Consider the following 21,694-nt stretch of genomic DNA (forward strand, 5'->3'; position numbering starts at 1 on the left):
GTTATAGTGCTTTATATCCAGAAAAACACAGCTCCCGTCACTTGTATTTGTTTACAGGAAGGTCTTAGCGTCTCCAATATGGCGGCAACATCGACGTACAATCCAGTAGCCAATGAGGCATCTATGTTTCTATATCTATGATGTTTACCATCCCATTTTAGCATGTTAGCGTTCCATATTTGATAATAAGCACATTAAAGTGTAGAGCTGAGGCTATTGAGATTTTTGTTCAGGTTTTGTGACGACCTGTTAGCAGCTGGTCCTCCCATCATACTAAGTGGTCATTAAATCCCATAGACAACGATCAACCTCAATATACCACTAATCAGACTGGAAAATTAATTAAAATCTTATATTGAGGACAGTGATGACTGTCGGAGTTCAACAAGGCTCCATTCTCGGGCCTCTTCTCTTCAACATCTACATGCTGATAAACTGTTAAAATGTTTAATATGTCCACCAGATTAGTGTAGCCTGCTAGCATTGGCTAATAATCAGTTAACACAGAGTCCAGCTGAGGCTGAAGTGAATGTCATTAGTTCTGCAGGCGCTACATGAAAAGTCAGAGGATCACTGAAGTTATTACAGTTCATCCTGAACACAACAAACACAGAGTTCAGCTGAGGCTTAAGTGATTGTTTTTGGTCATAAACCAAAGTATTGAACACATTAAAAATGTTGACCTGATGATGCCGCAAGATGAAAAATCAGAGGCTCAACAAAGTCATCCTGAGAGGAACATGAATAGTTAACCACATTTCATCACAATTTATCAGCTAAATATCAGCCTAGTGGTGATAAAACATTTCGGGCAATCCATTCAGTAGTTGCTCAGATAATCAGTGTGGACAGACAGATAATGTTATTTGTGGAATTGTTTTTAAATTAACAAATTTTTCTTATTATTGTTATAGTTAATTCACAGCGCAGTGGGTCCTACCTTGAGCTGCTGATGTTACCATCAGAGCGGCAATGATGATGATGTTCAGAAGAATCATCTCTGCTGCTTCAGATTCACTAAACCGTCTTGTTTTCTTGCAGGAGTTTGTTCACAGTGACGTCTGTTTCTGCTTCAGTCTGACTCAAGAAACATTCTCATCAGTGATTCTTAAAATAAATGAAAACCTTCTCTCACACTGTGAATATTTATGACCCACACAGCTCATACTCAACCACTGACCTCAGATTTAAATATTCTGCTGTTAGACAACTGGTAAACAGGAAACAAACGGCTTTCAGTTATAACCGACAGAACGTTAATAAACCCAGTGACAGGAAACCATACAGTGAAAGAGAGACGATGAACCAAGAAACCAAACAAGTGTTTCTACTGTACATGTGATGAATATAGGTACCTCTGTATGAATCTATGTTTCTCGTGGTTGACCGGCTGCTGCTCCGACAGGACAACCTGTCACCGTGATACATAAAGACTGTGTTGCCGCTCATCAATTAACCTTGTTTAATTTATAAGACTTTAAAATGAAAAATATTCAGTTTATCATCAGATAAGATAAATAAAATCAGCCAATTCTCACAGCTGAGAAGCTGCAATTTGCACATTCTCTGCAGTTTTTTGTTTGAAAAATAACTTCAATGATCAAAACAACTGCACTTCTTGTTCTTCCTGTTTGTGAAAAACAGTCATACAAATAAGTCAAATTAACAAATACATTTTGCTAACAATACCAAGACTCATCCTAGCAGCTCTGTCAGGCTGTACGCTGAATTAAATGCTAACGTCAGCATGCTAACAATAACGATATTAACCTGCTGAAAAATGCGGAGTTCCCCAAGGTTCCATTCTTGGGCCTCTTCTGTTCAAAATCAACATGCTCCCACAGTGCTAACAAACAGGTATTATGTTTATCATGTTCACCAGCTAATTAAGCTAGTTAAGCATGCTAACACAGAGACCCTGCGGTATGAGGCCGCTACGAAGTCCTTTCATTAAGCAGCTTTGCTTCTTTATACAGAACCAAACAATGTCAGCATTCTGGAAGCAAAAGAGGCTTGACTAGCATGACATGTAACACAACAGCCTCAGCATCTGGTGTGACATGTAACATACATAACATTCGAGTGGGCAGCACTTCATAAACAATAACAATGACATGACAGGTCAATAACAATCACTTACCATCTCTGTTATATGGCAGCTGATCTCGTCCTCTGCTCGGAGGTTAAAGAGCTCCTGGACGTCATCATTTTCCGAATGTGCATATATTTTCAGCCTGTTGTTCTTGTTTGAGTTAGCTGCTAACTGCTGCTAGCTGCTTTTTAAATCTCCTGGTGGGTTGCATGCATGTCATCAAAACGTCATACCTGTCCACTGCTGTCGGTTTAAAGGCCAGACAACTCTGTATCCCAATTCCATAATCAAACCATTTATTCAGCACAGCGAGGCGGCATGACAGAGCAACATTCACGCCTTGAACAGGAAGTGTCAAAGGAACTACAGACATGCTGCTATAGAAGAGTTGGACCTCAACGTCTGTTTCCAAAGTAATAAATGACCTTTCAAATTCATGTTTTTAAGCCAACATGACTGACTGAGAAGTTAGAAAGTGGAAATTAAAACGTATAATTCAACAACCACTGAACTCAATCTGCACATTCCTGCATGAAACTGTGGCTCCTTCAGACAGGTTTTATGTATTCCTTTTATAATACATTCTTTTATCATTGCACGTCTCTTACTGTTTTTATTAAGTCCTTGTATGTGCAAATCTACTGAGCAAAAAAGTTTCTGATTCAACATTAATTCTTCAAAAACACAAAACAAAAAGAAAACACTTGTTATATTTGTCTCAACTACAGCTCTGCTTCATGCTACCTGACATTTGTTTCACAGCTCGAACCACAGGCTGAACAACAGCGACAGTAAAGAAACCCTTCACTTTATATTCAAACTGTAGCAGCATCTTTATTTACTGAAAAACAACAGACACATTTCCAGTGACAGAAGTTGAGTGACTTATAAAGATGTTCACACACAGTTTGGGATCCTGGAGGACATTTGTGGATTTGTAGGAATGAGAATAAAATCAAGGAATGAAACTTTAAACTGAAGCTTTTATTAAGAGAAAAGATAAATAAATAAATAAATAAATAAATAAACTCAACATGTCAAAATGATTATAATTTTAATTTTTTTTATCTGTTGCAAATGATTTTTTTTAAAAGTACTACTTAGGGGGTTTCGTAGGAATGAACTCAAACATCAGGGATGACATGCAGCGAGGGGCCACAGGCTGGAATCAAACCCACGGCCACCGCGGCATGGACACTGCCTTTGTGTACGGGGCGCCTGCTCTGCCCACTGAGCCACCAGGTGCCCAGATATTCAGTCCTTCACATACTGACATTTATATTAAAAAATGTTTGTGACATCCCCCCAAAAATAAAATTAAATAAAATAAATAAATGGAATTAAAGCTTTGGGCGTTGAAAGCAGCGAACACAAACTGTAGCTCAATCACTACGGAAAAAATAAATAAATATAATAAAATAACAAAAAATATATAAAACCAAAAAAGAAGTACAAATAAATTGGAAAAATTCAACACATTTCACCCCCAAATCCTGGACATGTGTAAGGGACATTCTTCCATTGGTTATGGAGTTGCCCAAAGACTATGGAATACTGGACAGATGTGTGACGTTTAGTGCAGGAGATTTTATCAACGCAATTAACCAGAGATCCTACATTTTTTGTTCTTGGCATTTATCCATAGGGACTCAAAATAAAATGCAGTGAACTCATTTTTATCAATGTCATTGTACAAGTCAAAAGATTTATGGCATTGACATGGAAACACAGAGACACAGCTCTGGACGCTGGCTGAAGATGTGTTTTCCTTTGGAAAAAAATACAGACACAATCAAATATGAAAAAAGAGTGGTTTCAATGTTTATCAGATATCTCAGGGGCAAAGATTTATCTTGTATGTTGAGTCATAATCACAACCTCTGCATTAAAACTTGTACAAAGTAAATGTATTAAACAGTGTGTAATGAACGACTCGTATCAGTGTCTGTCATACAGAGGCCCCAGTGTTAGTTATCATTAGTATTATTATTATTATTTGTATTTGTGTTCCTATTTACTTATTTTTGTATACACGTGTCATCATTTTTCAGTCGCTTTCATACAGCTTGTCACTTTGTATATAAAGTAAACATTCAGGTATAAAATTAACCTGCAGACGCTCCGGTTCAAAACGAGACCAAACTTTCTACAAATGTCGGTTTTTGAGACCTGATGAACAAAATGTGTCCTGCAACAGACGTAAGGCTTGTTGTTGTTTTGTTTTTGTGCCAAGACGATTTCAACAAAACTGGCAGCCCTGACCAGCTTTTTAAAAGGTGCGAGGAGTCGGCAGTCATCTCAACATCCAGACGTCTTTGAGCATACAGTGGTAAATGTGCACACAAAATATTAGGCTGATTGGTCCAGTAGTTGGCAAGATTAGCTGCAGACAGATGCACGCACACAAGCACACAAAGAAACTCATAATAACCAGAAGCTGCACAGTTCTCAATTCCTACGAGGGGTGTAACAGTAATTCACGGTTTGTGGTGTCAGCGTTCGGTACATGTGTGATACAGCCAGAGAAATGTCCTTTTGTTTTTATAAATGTAAATGTATGAATCCCAGGGTCTCAGCGATACACCGGTTTTAAGGTATAACGTCATATAAAAGATGACAGTTATCACACCTTGTATATTTGCTTATATACGATATTAAGAAAAAATGCAACTGGACGTTGAATCTCCTCTTTATTCGAGTTATTTTCTGAGGGAATACTTTTTACACAAACTTCCATTTACAGCTGCCTCCGAACAGTCGACGTTTAGTATAAGACAGTTGTTTTGTCAGTGAACCTTGTGAGCTGTAATGGAGCTGAATTCTGTAACGTTACCTTTGTTAAATGTTGCTGTTGTCCCTGGCTTCATATGAGTAGAGGAAAAGTCTGCTAGCTGCTAGGCTAATTTATACAATGTAAAATTCCATAGGCTTGTGCTAATAACGTTAGCATGTTGTATTTGTGTATAAACGTGTTTAGTATAAGACAGTTGTTTTGTCAGTGAACCTTGTGAGATGTAATGGAGCTGAATTCTGTAACGTTACCTTTGTTAAATGTTGCTGTTGTCCCTGGCTTCATATGAGTAGAGGAAAAGATCGCTAGCTGCTAGGCTAATTTATACAATGTAAAATGCCATAGGCTTGTGCTAATAACATTAGCATGTTGTATTTGTGGGGAAAATGTGTCCAGATAAAGACAAGTGTTTGTCTGTGAATGCTGCGAGTTATAGTGAAGCTGATTTGTGTTTGAGACTGTCTCTATTAAGCCATGTTTAACGTGTGTTTAATGTGTGTTTACTGTGTGTTTAATGTGTTTAACGTGTGATTAATGTGTTTAATGTGTGATTAATGTGTTTACTGTGCGTTTAATGTGTGTTTAACGTGTGTTTAATAGGGATGCAAATTATTGATTAATTTATCTATATCTTCTTCATGATATACAGAAACAAATCAAATCATATTCCTTAATCAAAGATTTATTTGGGATATATTTGGGATACACTTCAGGGCAGGCAATAGTATTTTGGTAGCATATCAAAGATATTCTGAACAGTAAATATCAAAGTATTACGCAGGCTACTTGTAACCATGATACATATTCGCTGAGTAATGCCCTCCGCTTTCCCAGCGTCACATACCGTCCGTCCCAATGCTGTGGTGCTTGTTGGCTGTGAAGCCGATCCACTCGCTCCGTGTAGCACGACTGAACGTGTCGTATTCAGGTGGTAATTCAACGAAGTTGTGGAGTTGTTGTAGTTTAAAAAGCTACCACATATTGTGCATTTGGCGTCATTAACCAACTTAAATTGGCTCCACACTGCACTCCGTCTTGTCCGCTTCATCATGCCGCTTCGTGTTTATGTTGCTCTCGTCAGAGCCCTGCTTCTCACGTGTTCTCGCGTCAAGTACGTCTGGCGTCAAGAGCGCCCTCTCATGGACTGACGGGGAATTACGGGTTTAAAAACACAACTAATTGCAATGAATTTATTTTAATCGAGTAATTTCTTATTGACAATTAATCGATAATCAATTAATTGTTTGCATCCCTAGTGTTTAATGTGCGTTTAATGTGCGTTTAATGTGTGTATTGTGTGTGTGTTTAATGTGTGTATTTAATGTGTGTTTAATGTGTGTATTTATTGTGTGTTTGAATCAACACATCTGTCTCTGCATTTTATTTTGATTACAGTCTGTTTTTATAAAACTGCTTGTGACGTGTCAAATGTGAGAGGCCGTTTACACGTACATGGTGATTTTGATAAACGGAGACATCTTCCTTCGTTTGTGCCCTTCGTTTACACGCAAACGGAGATTTCTCCTCTGGAGATTTTGGAAAACTCCGGTTGCACGTTTGCATGTAAACGGAGATAAACGGAGTTATAGGCAGCCGACGTCACAGTATGCGCTGGAACTTGCGCCTGTGTCAAAAGTGCGACCTATGTTGCTATGGTGACGATGGATACATGGAAGGCTTGAGCTTCTCGTTACACTGCCACCTACAGGTTTGGCGTGCTCTTGTGTGTATATATACACGGGTAAGTGTAAACAAAGATCTTTTTGAAAACGGAGACGGTGAAATGTCCGTTTATGAAAATAGCCGGCAACATGTAAACGGCCTCTGACTTTGACATGTAGAAAACACAGAGACATGTTGTGTTTCACTGTGCAGCGAACACTTGACCATGAACACGTGTGCCGTTACACCCTCCTTCCTACATATCAAGAGATTAAAGAGCTTCTCTGTTGTTTTGGTATTTTGGCAAATTTACACAAGATATATTGAATAAATAATATAATCTTCAAGTTTTCAGATGAATCATCATAAATATTGTTCAGTGAAGTTAGAAAAGTTTCTGATTTCTTTTAGAAAATACTGGAACAAAGAATAAATAAATGATGTGACAGGCTGCAGGTGAGTGACATTATTAGAGGACAGAAGACGAGCAGGTTTAACGCCCACAGGCTTTGTATTCGTGGCCCTCAGAGGAAGACGTCCATGGTCTGTGTGATGGGCCGCCGGCAGAGCGGACAGCAGCGCTGCTGGACGGGTCGGCGTTGGGTCAGGATGTCGGCGCAGGGTCGGCAGAGGCAGAGGTGTCGGCACGGCAACAGCAGCACCGTCTTGCTCAAATCCTGACAGATGACGCACTTCTTCCTCTCCTCCTGCTCCTTTAGCAGGCTGAGCAGCTCGCCATCAGTTGGAGGGCCGCCGCCGCCCTCTGGAACGGATGCGCTCGTCCTCCCCACCTCGCCGTCCTGCTGAGCGGGGAGCTGCGGGGAGTCCGGCTGGCTCGGCTCACTCGCTGGCAGCAAGTCAGCCTCAGCGATTAAAGCACCAGTGTCTGTGTGAGGCTGAGGGAGCCCCGTCCTACTCACTTCCTGTGCAGTCCTCCTGTGGACCTCCTGATTGGCCAGAGCTTGTTCCACTATGACTGCGTACAGCCTGCGAATGTTTGTCTGGACGCCACGAGCTCCCGGCAGAGCGTTGAACACGTGGAGGCTCAGCTGTGCGGCGAGGACAGGCAGCCTGGGGTTCAGTAACAGCAGAGCCAGCGAGACGACGGCCGCTGTGATGAGCAGGCCGTGTGAGTCCACCATGAAAACAGTGAAGAAGACACGACCCAGTGCGCCCAGGAAGTCCAGCAGCAGCTGGCAGGGCGCCCACAGCAGCACAGAGGTGCCGACCAGACAGCTGTACAGGAAGGTCAGCACAGTCAGAGCCAGCTCCACCACTCTGTGCACGGGCTCCGCCACCACCTCCCAGACGCCCGCCAACACACACAGACAGTTCTGCATGCTGATGAGGACGATGTTGACCATCGTGTTGACGAAGTAGAGCGCGAGGCTGAGCACGATGCAGACGCCCTCGCACGTCTGTCGCAGGATGCAGCTCCCTGAGATGAGCCAGCAGTGCAGCGCCTCCTTGGTGCGCAACGCCACGTGACAGGAGAGGTGTCCCACCATCTTGAAGCTCTCAAACACGCCTCCCAGCATCTGCAGCCAGCCCTCCACGGCGTGCAGGGCTCCGCAGGCGGTCCTGGAGACGGCCTCGGTGGCGGCGAGGAAGGAGAAAACAGCAAAGTTCCAGTATTCAACCAAACTGGAGCCGCTCAGCGTGCTGTGGAGGGAAGCGCCCACGCTGGACAGGAAGCGAAGCAGCCAGCTGTACGTCCTGACGAGCAGGTCGAGCAGCAGGCAGCAGGCGTCCACACATCTCCCAGCGGCAAGAGACACAAAGTTCACTTCCTCCATATTCGGCTGCAGAGAGGAGAGAGTCACAAGAGGAGTTAGAGCGCCACATTACATCTGTCAGCTCCTCTGCACCAATCAACACCAACATGCACCAACATCCACACCTGATCTCAGGAACACGCAGAGTGTGGATCATGAAGCTAGTATGAAACTCTACGGTGACCTCTGGTGGCCTTCAGGCGCCACATCACAGCTGGAGGTAACTCTGCAGCTTCTGACGGATGTAAATGTGAGTTTGTCGCAGACGCAGGTTTAAACCCTTAAACTGAAGCTGAGATGATGTCAGAGCAACGACCCCATAAAAGGAGATGTTGTTGGTGCTCCGTGATTGTTTGAGGGGAATTATTATTTTTATTTGGCAGGTGACAGCTGGTGGATATCGCTGTTAACAGTAACTCAATGGAACGTAACAAAAGCCTCGTTTCCACCGACCAGTCCGGTTCATTGTTTCTGTCTCCACAGTGAAAGTTGTGGATGGTCCCAACAGAAGCGTTCCTTAGCGTCCCCATGTTTGGTCCCCCCTCTGTTGGGGTACCGAGCACACAGATCTGGTACTAAAAGGTGGAGCTAGAAACCCTGCAGTCTGATTGGTCAGTAGAGGACGCTCACTCTGCTCAGGGCTGAGTTCTATTTTGTTGTGAAAATGTGGGCGTGCAGCCTCGTTCTGTGGACGATAAACCAGGTGCAGACTTCCATCTGTGTCACCGCTGATGAGGAAATACAGCGAGTGTTGGACGGAGCAGTGAGTGACAACAACCCCGCCCACATTTAAGAGGACTGTCTGAACACACCGAGGGTCTAGGTACCATGTCTGAAGGCTGACTGCTGGTTCCAGAGGTGCTGGACTGAAAGGGTTTGGTGGAGTCCAGATACACGACATATTTTAGGTACTGCTGAGTGATATATTATTCTTGGCCTTCTTCCAGCATATTTATGAATGTGCATTAAACTGCTCTGCGTTCACAGAACATGTTTCTATTGTGTTTCTATAGTTTGGGATTTTTTTTTTATAAAATTATCTGTAAACTAATTTTTCTTATTAAACAAAGGTTAAATAAATAAAATGATTTTCTTTTCAGTGGCGTCCACATGCACTTATTACTTTAATGTTTCACTTTTCTTTTACTTTCATTTTGTGGTATTAGATTTTACTGTCTTCACTTTAATTTCCGTGAAGGGCACTATGTCAAATAAATGCATTATCTATCATTGCATAAATAAGTTTGTAAAAGAAACAAAGCTCCCGATTCAAACACAAGTACACTCAAAAGATGCTGTGCAAAGATCACAGTGAAAATAAAACCACTGAATTACAGTCAGTGTGGAGGGTCGTTTAAGCGGAGGGAGACTGTGCGAACAAACGAGAGGAAAACCACTTCTGTAGGTTTAAATCCATTTAAACGGGTGTTGCTTTCTATAATATGTATGCCGAATATAAGAGTACGTCCTACTGACTCAGGTGTGGTGTTGAGTCAAACTCGTGACGTTTGTGTTTTCATGTAAACGTCATATTAATTGATTTCCACATGGAGTTTGGCGATATAACGGAGCTTCTGTCTCTTACATTAACTGAGTACAGTGAAGATATCTGAGCGTAGATGATAAAAACATAAAATAACCTTTACTTTGAGAAAACACCAGAACATTATTATTCATTAAATATGTATTTATCCTTTCTGTCTGAAGCCTTCAGTGTCTTTGGCAGCTAGCTACCACATGCTAACGCTGCTAGCACACCACACCCATCAGCGTCAGAGTTAAAAATAAATATACAATAACAACAAGGTTTCGGAGGAGAATCAAAGGTTGTGTTGAGAGGAGGTGACTCACCGTGACAACATGGCGCGGACAGATTTAATCACCGGAATATCTGTGGACAACTTCAGGTGTTAGCCATGAGTGTTAGCATGTTTGAATCAGCTTCTTCTTCTTTAGTTTAATGGCGGACCGCGAACCATCGTATGAGCTGCACAGCGCCCCCTGCTGTATCAGACTATAAACAGCATATTTACCAAACTGCATAATAATAAATACAAAACTATAAAATTAACTTCTGGGTTTTTTTGGTCCGTTTATTGAATATGTTAAAATAATACAGACAGAAAATAAAAATAAAATCAAATTCAGCAACAAATGAGAAACTCACTCAAATATTAAAGGGTTAGGGGGAAGAAGATTTCTGCCCCTACCCCCTCTTATTTTTTATTTTTTATACATTAATCATAGAAAATAAAAGCTAAATTAACAGCACTCATGGTTGTGATATGTATCTAAACAAATCAAGCCTTTTAATAATCAGAGGAGATAAACCAAAACCATCAAATAAGAAATAACCAAATAATAAATCACTGGTCCGTCTCATAATCGTCCGACGTTTCGTCTCTGAGGAGTTTATTTTTAGTGTGGATAAAGTCAGTTTTTTAGCTCATCATCAACAGACCAACACCTTTGTTTTGTAACACAGGGAAGTTTTGCATTTGTGCTTATTGGTGGTTTTTTAATATACCCTCACCAGCCACGTTATTAGGTACACCTGTTCAACAGCTTATCAATGTAAACAGCCAATCAGCCAATCAGGTGTCAGCAGCTCATTAACATTTAGTCATGTAGACATGGTGAAGACGAGCTGCTGAAGTTCAAATGCAGCATCAGAATGATGAAGAAAGGTGATTGAAGTGACTTTGAACGTGGCATGGTTGTTGGTGCCAGACGGGCTGCTCTGAGTATTTACTGGGATGTTCAGCACAACCATCTCTAGGGTTTACAGAGGATGGTCCCAAAAAGAGAAAATATCCAGTGAGCCAAAATGCCTTGTTGATGCCAGAGGTCAGAGGAGAATGGCCAGACTGGTTCAAGATGATAGAAAGGCAACAGGAAGTCAAATAAGCACTGGTTCCAACCAAGGTGTGCAGAAGAGCATCTCTGAAGCAACAACACCTTGTCCAACCTTGAACAGATGGGCTACAGCAGCAGAAGACCACACCAGGTGCCACTCCTGTCAGCTAACAACAGGAAACTGAGGCTACAATTCACACGGGTTTTCTCACCAAAACTGGACAATAGAAGATTGGAAAAACCACATTCAGATGGAAGCATGGATCCATCCTGCCTTGTATCAACGCTTCAGGCTGCTGCTGCTGCTGCTGCTGGTGGTGTAATGGTGTGGGGGAGATTTTCTTAGTACCAACTGAGCATGGTTTAAACACCACAGCCTACCTGAGTATTGTTGCTGAGCGTGTCCATCCCTTTATGACCACAGTGTACCCATCTTCTGATGGCTACTTCCAGCAGGATAACGCACCATGTCACAAAGCTCACATCATCTCAAACATGACAATGAGTTCACTGTACTCCAATGGCCTCCACAGTCACCAGATCTCAGTCCAATAGAGCACCTTTGGGATGTGCTGGAACGGGAGATTCTCATCATGGATCAACTGTGTGATGTCATCATGTCAATATGGACCAACATCTCTGAGGAATGTTTCAGCACCTTGTTGAGTCTGTGACACCAAGAATTAAACAGGAGGTCCAACCTGGTACCAGCAAGGTGTCCCTAATAAAGTGGCCTCTGAGTGTATATATTACCAGTGATGATGGCTTTTAATGTGAATATCGATATATATACATTTAATAATAATAATTTGGGTGGCAGTAGCTCAGTCCATAGGGACTTGGGTTGGGAACCGGAGGGTCGCCTGTTCAAGTCCCCGTACCGACCAAAATATGGAGCGTGGACTGGTGGCTGGAGAGGTGCCTGTTCACCTCCTGGGCACTGCTGAGGTGCCCCTGAGCAAGGCACTGAACCCCCCAACCGCTCAGCGCGCCTGTCCTGGGCAGCCCACTCTGACATCTCTCCACTTAGTGCATGTATAGGTCCTGCTTGTGTATGTGTGTGTTCGGACCTGTGTGTAACTGACAGAGTGAAAAATTGAATTTCCTCTCAGGGATTAATAAAGTATAAAAAAAAAATAAAAAAAAAAATTAACAGTTCCACAAGCTGACAAACTTTCCTAATTTTTTAAGGAAATCCTTCTTTTTTTTTTTAAATATAATTTTTATATGTTGAGACTCAGCTGCAGTCATCGATCTGAAACAGCCAGAGGAGACTGATGTCAGACTGATTAATATTTATATTGATATGATGATAAAAGTTTTCATTTCTAAAATAAACTCCTTATGAATAATAAATGACAGTATTGTTGGTGATTTTTCTGTTTAACAATTTCATTTTTAGTTCACTTTCATGCTTTTGTTTTGAAGCAGGAGCATAAACAGGAAGTCCTCCGTACAAACGGGAGCTGCTTCATTGATTAAATATCGATACCTGATCAGAAAATAAAAAAACTTCCTCCTTGTTCAGACTGGCACATGCGCAGTTTTCATGATGACGGAAACATGTTTTAAAAATGTGGGCGGGGCATCAGAGTCTGGCTCCTCCCATCAGATCCTCCTGCCTGCTCTCTTTTACGTCCGCAGACACGATTTATACTCTGAGTGCCTTCGGAGCGGAGGCACTGTCGAATCATCGAAGCATCAGCCATGAGCGGAAGAGGCAAAGGAGGCAAAGGACTCGGTAAAGGAGGCGCCAAGCGTCACCGCAAAGTTCTCCGTGATAACATCCAGGGAATCACCAAACCCGCCATCCGCCGTCTGGCTCGCCGCGGCGGAGTGAAGCGTATCTCCGGTCTCATCTACGAGGAGACCCGCGGGGTGCTCAAGGTCTTCCTGGAGAACGTCATCCGTGACGCCGTCACCTACACCGAGCACGCCAAGAGGAAGACGGTCACCGCCATGGATGTGGTGTACGCTCTCAAGAGGCAGGGCCGCACCCTGTACGGCTTCGGAGGTTAAACTCTCACTGACCCGCTGATACTCAACAACACAAAGGCTCTTTTAAGAGCCGCACACTCTCACCTCAAGAGACGCGTCCTGACACGAGACTGTATTAATAGAACAACACGATTAAAATCACAAACTAGCAAAGCTCAGAACACGCTCCTTCATGTGCTGAACAGTCACTGTGTTGGTTTAAAGTGTCAGTGATCATGAACAGTGTGTAGTGAAACAAATGTTGGGGTGTTTTGTAACCACAGAACAACGAGCCCAGTGTGTCCCTTTACGCCGAATACAAGAGCAGCCTTCGTCTCACTGACTCAGGTGACGTCATGAGTCAAACTCGTCAGGGTTGTTTCCTTGTAAAAGTTAAATTAAGTGATTTCTAAGTGGAGTTTGGTGACAGAGCAGCTCATCTGTTTCTTACATTAACGCAGTGACTGGTTGACAGAGCCCAACATAACCTTTATAACCGTCCCTTAAAAATACACAGTTGTTTGTATTTATACTCAGTGTGTGTGTGTGTGTCACTACAGTTACACCTCCAAACACAGGTTGAGGTTTCTGTCAAATGCTGTAAAGTTTAGTTGATTCAAACACAATAAACACATTAACGTGGCTCAACAGAGACAATTTCGAACAGGAAGTTGTAACTCGTTCTGACTGTGACCTCCAGAAATCTCTCATTCTCTGGGCCCAAAACTTAAACCTTACTGGCGACAGATTGCAACTGAGATTCATCAGAATATTGAAATGGAGAAAGTCCACTGATTATATTATACTGAAACTGCCAAAACTGGCAAACGTTTGCATGATGATCCTCCAACATCGGAGCAGCAGCTGCAGATTATAAACCAAATCCAGCTCCAGCTGGAAAATGTACAAACTATAATGTGAGAAATGGATCGTGTATAACCAGCACTGAGAGAGGAGTGACAGTGTGTGCTGAGCTGCATGGTCAAATGATATGAACATGAAGAAAGAAAAGACAAACTGATGGACATGTTTTATACAGACGTGTTTATCTGTGTGAGAGGGTTGAAATCTGCACAAGGGCCCGTGTGCACATGTGCAGAGATTAGTGAAAGGAGAAAAGTTGTAAGAAAACAAGTTAAAAACAAGAAAATGACCTGAAAAGGGAACTTAAAAATTACAATAAATAATAATACGATTCTAAACTGTAATAATAATAATAATAATAATAATAATACAAAAATAATTTCCCCCTATTTTTAAAATTATTTTTCCAAAGCTATTATTCATTTTTTAAAAAGTAAACAAATACTGATGGACATGTTTTATAAAGACATATGTTTTTGTTAGAGGTTCAAAATATGTAAAAAGAGAAAATTAAAACAAGAAAAAGAGATTAAAAATTATAATGACAATATAATAATGTAAGACGATTCTAAAATGTAATGATGATAAAAATAATAATAATTACAAAAATAGCTTTTTACCCAATTCTTAAAATAATTTTCTGAAGCTTTTGTTTATTTAAATAGGCCATTATTTATTTTTATTATTTAAGTTAAAGTTATAGTAAAGCTATTATTTGTTTTTTTTTTTAAAAAAAAGAAGAAAAACTGATCAACATGTACATTTGTGTTACAGATTTTAAATACGCAAAAAGTGCACATGTACAGAAATTAGTGAACGGAGAAAAGTTGTAAGAAAACAAGTTAAAAACAAGAAAATGACCTGAAAAGGGAACTTAAAAATTACAGTAATTCTGTAACACATTTCTAAACTGTAATAACAATAATAATAATACAAAAATAATTTCCCCCTATTTTTAAAATTTTTTTTTTTTTCAAAGCTGTTATTCATTTTTTAAAAAGTAAACAAATACTGATGGACATGTTTTATAAAGACATGCATTTTTGTTAGAGGTTCAAAATATGTAAAAAGAGAAAATTAAAAATCAAGAAAAAGAGTTTAAAAATATCAATGATAATATAACAATGTAACATGATTCTAAAATGTAATAATGATAATAACAATAATAATTACAAAAATAGTTTGTTCTCAATTCTTAAAATAATTTTCCGAAGCTTTTGTTTATTTTAATAGTCCATTATTTATTTTAAAAAGTTAAAGTTAGAAAAAGTAAAGCTATTATTTGTTTAAAAAAGAAAGAAAAACTGTTCACCATGTACATTTGTGTCACAGATTTTAAATATGCAAAAAGGGCCCATTTGCACATGTGCAGAAATTAGTAAAGAGAAAAAAAGGAGCAAGAATATGACCTGAAAATATTAATATAATACATATATATATATATATATATATGTATGTATGTATGTATTATATATAATATATAATATAATAATGTAACACAACTTTAAAATTTAACAGTAATAATTACAAATGTAATATTTCCCTAGTTTAGTTTATATATATATTTATTTATGATGTAATTTTATCATTTGATTGATTGATCGATCGATTGATTGATTGGTTGATTGATGTATCTGACAGACATAATGAGCTCAGGCTTCAGAGGATTGAGGAGCTCATGTGTGGCGCATGCGCTGTTGCGTCCAGAGCGTGTCAGCCAATCCCGTACGAGCAACAGCACAGTCAAATTTGCATGAGGCGCATATAAGTTGTACCAGCTGCAGCACAGCCACATTACCCGTCGAGCGACACTCATCAGACACAACCATGCCTGACGCAACAAGCAAAACTCCAGCGGGCCGGAAGGGCTCAAAGAAAGCCGCGGCTAAAACCACCAAGGGCAACAAGAAGAGGAGGTCCAAGAAGAGGAGGGAGAGCTACGCCATCTACGTGTACAAGGTGCTCAAGCAGGTCCACCCCGACACCGGCATCTCCTCCAAGGCCATGGGCATCATGAACTCCTTCGTCAGCGACATCTTTGAGCGCATCGCCGGTGAGGCCTCCCGTCTGGCTCACTACAACAAGCGCTCCACCATCACTTCCAGGGAGATCCAGACCGCCGTCCGCCTCCTGCTGCCCGGGGAGCTGGCCAAGCACGCCGTGTCTGAGGGCACCAAGGCCGTCACCAAGTACACCAGCTCCAAGTAAACACCCCTGCTCTCACACACACACACAGCTACAACACAAAGGCTCTTTTAAGAGCCACACACTCGCACTCTGCAGAGCTTGGCCTGTTACTGGTCCCTGAATATGAAACGTGCAACAGCTTCATCTCCAGGTCGGATTAAATTGATTATGTCTTCCTCAAACAATTCAACACACACACACACACACACACACACACACACACACACTGGAAACGTGGTAATAAAGCAGCAGAGCGTCTTTGACAGATGTGGTTCTATGTCGTATAGCGTGCGGGGATAAACCCAATAGCGACAGCTCTCAGAGGGCTGCGCCTATACTGATAGAATCTGGGGTTACAGTACGTAACCACCGTTCAGACTGTACTGAGACACAGTGATGAATAAAGTCCTTGTTTTTACCACAAACAGCAGAGTTCATTCAGTGTGTGACGGAGCACTGCACAACATCAGGACCAAACATCTGCACCTGCAGGACTCCAGAGTTTAAAGAACTCAACATGTTCTTTAAATCATCAAGTGCTGTAAATATTAATAATATCCTCCTGGGTCCTGACCATTCATTTTTGTCCTCTGTGGAGGACATTAGTCTAACTAGTGTAACTCAAGTATTCTTTATGCTATCCATTTGGGTCAAATTGTGTTCTGAAGAGGACATCCAGGGCTTTCTCATGATGTAAACACTATGTGGGTGGGGTTAACAGGGCAAACACACACCCTTTTTAAAATGGCTGCCATTACATTTTTCTCGTTTTTTGCTGCCAGAGTGGTAATTGATCATTTTCTGGCAAAAGTTATGATTATTTTGTTAATATTTCATTAGTTTCCTGAACATAAGGGTCTTAACTTTAATTTAGAGAGATTTCAGAAATCCAGAGTAATTTTAACCTTTTCAAAATACACCTTTTATTCAGTGTCCTCTGTAAAGGACATCAGGACTTCGTACCCCCTGTTTGTTAACCAGTTCCCATGATTCAGTGGCAGAAGGCCATTAAAGGGAAATGATTGTTTTTTTCTCATCTCATTACATTTTAAAGGTTAGTCAGTGTGAAAGCAGAAATTTGGCTTGGAGTGAGACTCTGAAGTAATGTGTATGCAAGAGTCTGGAGGTTTATTGGAAAATAAGAACACCTTAGGTGAACGTACATTCCCATGCATCAATGGTAGGGTACTACCTAAAAGGAGGATTTTGAGAAACTTCTTGCTCTATTTCCTTTAAACAATGACAATTCTTGCTGAGAGTGTATTCACACATACAATATTATCAATAAAGCTTCACTCCACTGTTCTTTACCCTTCCTAGGCCACCACACACAATAACGTTTACCTGGTCCTTGGGGTCCGTCACATAGGGGTCATGGGTCAAACTATGGGGCTCCCCATCACTTCTTATTGCCTGGGCGAGTGTTAAATGACTACATAGCAAGCATTACACCTCATCACATCATAGATAGTGAGGGGTGAGTGCAGGTGGACCACTAGGCCCTTAAACCCAGTGGTACAGGGTACCAATCCTGCACCCTGACTGCAACGTCAGGCCCATTGGTATAGCTATTAAGAATACACTCTACCTTGCTACAGCTATCCATCATAGTGTTAAGCACTGAAGACAGCCACATAATAATTCCAGGGCAGTAACAGTCCTTAGTAGCTCATTTATTTAGAGATAAAGCATAAAACACCCCATAGTCCCATTGTAACTCAACTGTAACTCATTGACTAACTCTGGAAATTTAAGACCAGACTAAGTCCCAATGTCCTCTACAGAGGACATGTGATAAAAAATAAATAAATAAAATTTTTGATTTTTTTTTTTTTTTTGCAAAATGTTTCTTTCAAGTCTAATACTTAAAGTACATAAATCAAATCTTGATATCAAAACATTTTTTCTTCTGGGTCCCAGGAGGATAATAAAGCACTGATCATGTCTCTAAAGACACTGAGTGACGTCAGCACAGCATTTCGGTGTCAATATTTTCTGCACATCAATATTTGATAATATAAACGTGTGTTTAAAGGTGAACAGTGAAGAACACCTGAGTCTGATTGTGTCTGCAGCGTTGCCAGGTGGGAAATGTAGGATTATCGTAGCAGAGACTCAAAATTATCGTATTTTGAGGGAAATTATCGTTCATCCGTCATAACCAAAATAACAACCAACTGATGCGCTATAGGCAGCTATACAACAGTTCGTCCCGACCGAGTAATCTGATTGGACGAGAGGCATTCCGTCCGTGAGTGCTGATATAGAGTATAACATCACTGGGACATGTGACAGTAAAATCACTCCGCTCACAGGTGTTATAAATATAAATAATTAACCAGCTGTCACACTCGCTACACTGACACAAACTGACACTACAGCGTTACACCAAGAAGATGGATATTTTCCCCAAAATTACATCTGAATTAAATTCTGAGAGGTCGTCAGGAGAGGACGAGGAAAAGGAAAGCCAGGACTCTTGTGTGCAGACCTCCAGGTGTGTTTGAGTCCGGCCGTGCCAACATCCAGGGGCCTGTTGTTGGAAACCTAGATAAGGGATTAAGCCGGGATATGTTGGTTATCCTGGTTTAACTTAGCGTTGATTCGAAAGCAGAGGCACATATGTTGCCATGGAGATTTATTCTGTGCACTTAGCCTGGTCCCGTACAGTTTTCTTTTCCGCTGAGCTACATAACATACTTAAATAATTTATGTCATCACCTTTTGTGAACATTTCCTCACTCAGCACTGCTGTTTAAGCTGTTGTTGACCTGTTGTATAAAAGCAACATCACACTGGAGGGAGTGACGCTGGACTGTATATCGTCACGGCTATGACACAGTACAACGTCACGACCTCCAGTGTGATGTTGCTTAAATATAGTCACTCTAGTGTTCACTTTATTTTCCATTTTCATTGCTTCTGTTTTTCTTCTTCTGTTTTGAATCTCATTCTCGCTCAACTTCGAAGTGCGATTGGCTGGAAACATGTCACATGGGAACAGATGCCTTCAGGGCTCACAAAACACTCCGGCATACTGATTACAACCACACATTCATGAAACGGTCAAATTATCGTACATTTGGGATTATTGATCGAACACCTGCGATAATGATCGTACACCTGTCTCACTTTGAGTCTCAAACTCTCTCTTTAGACCAGCCTCTGTGCGCGCGCTTTATATTTCGAATTTGTTTTGACCAATAGCTGATGAGCCTGAGCGCGCGTGCTCATTGGTCCCGGCCTGGACCAATGAGCGCCGCCCTGTCTCCGGCAGCTCCTTTATAAGGCGGCTGTTGACAGTGTGTCAGTATTCCTTGTTTCGCTGTGAACACACACAGAGAGCTACTGAACCAAGATGGCAAGAACCAAGCAGACCGCCCGTAAATCCACCGGAGGAAAAGCTCCCAGGAAGCAGCTGGCCACCAAAGCTGCCCGCAAGAGCGCCCCGGCCACCGGCGGAGTCAAGAAGCCTCACCGTTACAGGCCCGGTACCGTGGCCCTCCGTGAGATCCGCCGCTACCAGAAGTCCACCGAGCTGCTCATCCGCAAGCTGCCCTTCCAGCGCCTGGTCAGGGAGATCGCTCAGGACTTCAAGACCGACCTGCGCTTCCAGAGCTCCGCCGTCATGGCTCTGCAGGAGTCCAGCGAGGCTTACCTGGTGGGTCTCTTCGAGGACACCAACCTGTGCGCCATCCACGCCAAGAGGGTCACCATCATGCCCAAAGACATCCAGCTGGCCCGCAGGATCCGCGGAGAGAGGGCTTAGACTCAGCCCGCACCAGCTGAGGCTGATCTCAGACCACTCTCAGTAACACAACGGCTCTTTTAAGAGCCACAACACACACTAACAGAGCTACACGTCCCCTGACACACACTGGTAACATCACAGCATGCACGTGATCAATCCAGCAATCCATCATGCTGCGTTCACGTGCTGTCAGCAGCTATTTAACCCTCCACCATCGTGCTGCGTTCACGTGCTGTCAGTATCAGGTTTTGATGATCATTTTTACACTTGTTCTCCTTCGATCTCAGTCACTTCCCCCGCTGTCTCTCACTACAGTCTCCACTGCACAAGGTCAAACTGTTGCTTCACTAACTGTCACATGTTAAACAGGAAGAGTTGAAGCTTCAGCTGGTTTCCCTCTGGTGTTTCTAAACAGTGTTAAGATATAAGTGCGTTTTCTAACAGTTAAAATACACAGAAAATGGCTCACAGTTCAGTGTGTGTTTGCACACCGTGATTTAGAGACAGAGGCAGCGTTACACACTTTATTTGCACAAATTTAACCCTTTACCCGCTGTTACATCCTCACTCACCATTTATTTTCTTACATGTTTTTATTCCTCTTCAGGCATGTTTAAAAAAAATGATGTTCATTTTTTTAAACATGTATTCACTCGTATGGACAGCATGCGTTTAATATGTAAACCAATTAAAAGTGTTGAACTGTGCTCCTGAAGTGGGATTTCTAGCTGTGCAGCAGAGCCTCTGTGTGTCTGTGTCACTCTGCAGTTACACCTCAAACACTAGTCAGCGGCGACAGGTTTCTGTGGCGTGCTGTCAAGTTTAGACGATTCACACAATGCTTTTTTGTATTTGTCAAAAATGTAAGATAACATAAAATAGACCTTTATTGATCCCACAGTTGAGAAATTCCAGTGGGTTAGGGTTTGGATGATGTTTCCTTACTTTGTCCTTGTGTTAGTCCACCCTGTGGACAGGCTCTGCTGCCATCAACACTGATTAACTGAACTGGTTTTTGGGTGAGTGAGTTCACGAAGTGTTGGAGAGGAGCCTGTCCGCCATCATTGTGTCTCTGCAAAATGGAAGTGCATTCTTATTAATTTTACACAGTTATTAATATATATGTTAACAGACCAGACAGGATCAGAGTTTTTAGTTCAGTGTGTGTGGCTCTGAAAAGAGCCGTTTGTTTGTTTGTTTGTTTGTAGCCGGGTGTTTACTTCTTGGGAGGCTTCTCGGTCTTCTTGGGCAGCAGCACCGCCTGGATGTTGGGCAGCACGCCGCCCTGAGCGATGGTGACTCCGCCCAGCAGCTTGTTGAGCTCCTCGTCGTTGCGGACGGCCAGCTGCAGGTGACGGGGGATGATCCTGGTCTTCTTGTTGTCGCGGGCAGCGTTCCCAGCCAGCTCCAGGATCTCAGCGGTCAGATACTCCAGCACCGCCGCCAGGTACACCGGAGCTCCGGCACCGACCCGCTGAGCGTAGTTGCCCTTCCTCAGGAGCCTGTGGACACGGCCGACAGGGAACTGAAGCCCGGCCCGAGATGAGCGGCTCTTCGCCTTGGCTCTCGCCTTCCCGCCTTTTCCGCCACCACGACCAGACATCTTGTTTATCTTCTTTGGCGTTTAACGATAGAAATATAACAATAACGCGCAATCAACTGCCTTATATAGCTACAGCAGCTGCTCTGTGATTGGCCGAAGTGAGCACGACTCCCATCCTCCAATCAGAGGAGAGTTC

At 42.1% G+C, this 21,694-nt stretch overlaps 4 protein-coding genes across 4 annotated transcripts; 2 read left to right on the forward strand and 2 right to left on the reverse strand.

The window, feature by feature from the left end:
* Positions 1-2,978: 2,978 nt before the first annotated feature.
* On the reverse strand, positions 2,979-10,386 carry LOC125898760 (E3 ubiquitin-protein ligase RNF26-like). Its single transcript, XM_049592701.1, has 2 exons — positions 10,172-10,386; positions 2,979-8,347 (listed from the first exon to the last, which is right to left on the reverse strand). The coding sequence occupies exon 2, from the start codon at positions 8,339-8,341 to the stop codon at positions 7,070-7,072; it is 1,272 nt and encodes a 423-aa protein (XP_049448658.1). The 5' UTR covers positions 8,342-8,347; positions 10,172-10,386; the 3' UTR covers positions 2,979-7,069.
* A 2,487-nt stretch (positions 10,387-12,873) lies between these two features.
* Positions 12,874-20,090, forward strand: LOC125897868 (uncharacterized). Its single transcript, XM_049591321.1, has 3 exons — positions 12,874-13,192; positions 15,725-16,221; positions 19,556-20,090. The coding sequence occupies exons 1-3, from the start codon at positions 12,884-12,886 to the stop codon at positions 19,971-19,973; spliced, it is 1,224 nt and encodes a 407-aa protein (XP_049447278.1). The 5' UTR covers positions 12,874-12,883; the 3' UTR covers positions 19,974-20,090.
* Positions 15,805-16,225, forward strand: LOC125898791 (histone H2B 3-like). The gene has a single exon (XM_049592736.1). The coding sequence runs from the start codon at positions 15,845-15,847 to the stop codon at positions 16,223-16,225; it is 381 nt and encodes a 126-aa protein (XP_049448693.1). The 5' UTR covers positions 15,805-15,844.
* A 397-nt stretch (positions 20,091-20,487) lies between the features above and the next one.
* LOC125898788 (histone H2A-like) lies at positions 20,488-21,653 on the reverse strand. The gene has a single exon (XM_049592732.1). The coding sequence runs from the start codon at positions 21,556-21,558 to the stop codon at positions 21,172-21,174; it is 387 nt and encodes a 128-aa protein (XP_049448689.1). The 5' UTR covers positions 21,559-21,653; the 3' UTR covers positions 20,488-21,171.
* Positions 21,654-21,694: the final 41 nt, after the last annotated feature.

The sequence above is a fragment of the Epinephelus fuscoguttatus genome, linkage group LG12 (assembly GCF_011397635.1).
Source record: "Epinephelus fuscoguttatus linkage group LG12, E.fuscoguttatus.final_Chr_v1".
Classification (NCBI taxonomy): domain Eukaryota; kingdom Metazoa; phylum Chordata; class Actinopteri; order Perciformes; family Serranidae; genus Epinephelus; species Epinephelus fuscoguttatus.

Bases quoted from the DNA above. Each gene is read 5' to 3' on its own strand.
- LOC125898760 (XM_049592701.1), bottom strand. From the start codon at position 8,341: ATGGAGGAAGTGAACTTTGTGTCTCTTGCCGCTGGGAGATGTGTGGAC.
- LOC125897868 (XM_049591321.1), top strand. From the start codon at position 12,884: ATGAGCGGAAGAGGCAAAGGAGGCAAAGGACTCGGTAAAGGAGGCGCC. The intron at 13,193-15,724 runs TAAACTCTCACT...TGTTGCGTCCAG, and splicing joins CCCTGTACGGCTTCGGAGGT to AGCGTGTCAGCCAATCCCGT. The intron at 16,222-19,555 runs GTAAACACCCCT...AGAGAGCTACTG, and splicing joins ACCAAGTACACCAGCTCCAA to AACCAAGATGGCAAGAACCA.
- LOC125898791 (XM_049592736.1), top strand. From the start codon at position 15,845: ATGCCTGACGCAACAAGCAAAACTCCAGCGGGCCGGAAGGGCTCAAAG.
- LOC125898788 (XM_049592732.1), bottom strand. From the start codon at position 21,558: ATGTCTGGTCGTGGTGGCGGAAAAGGCGGGAAGGCGAGAGCCAAGGCG.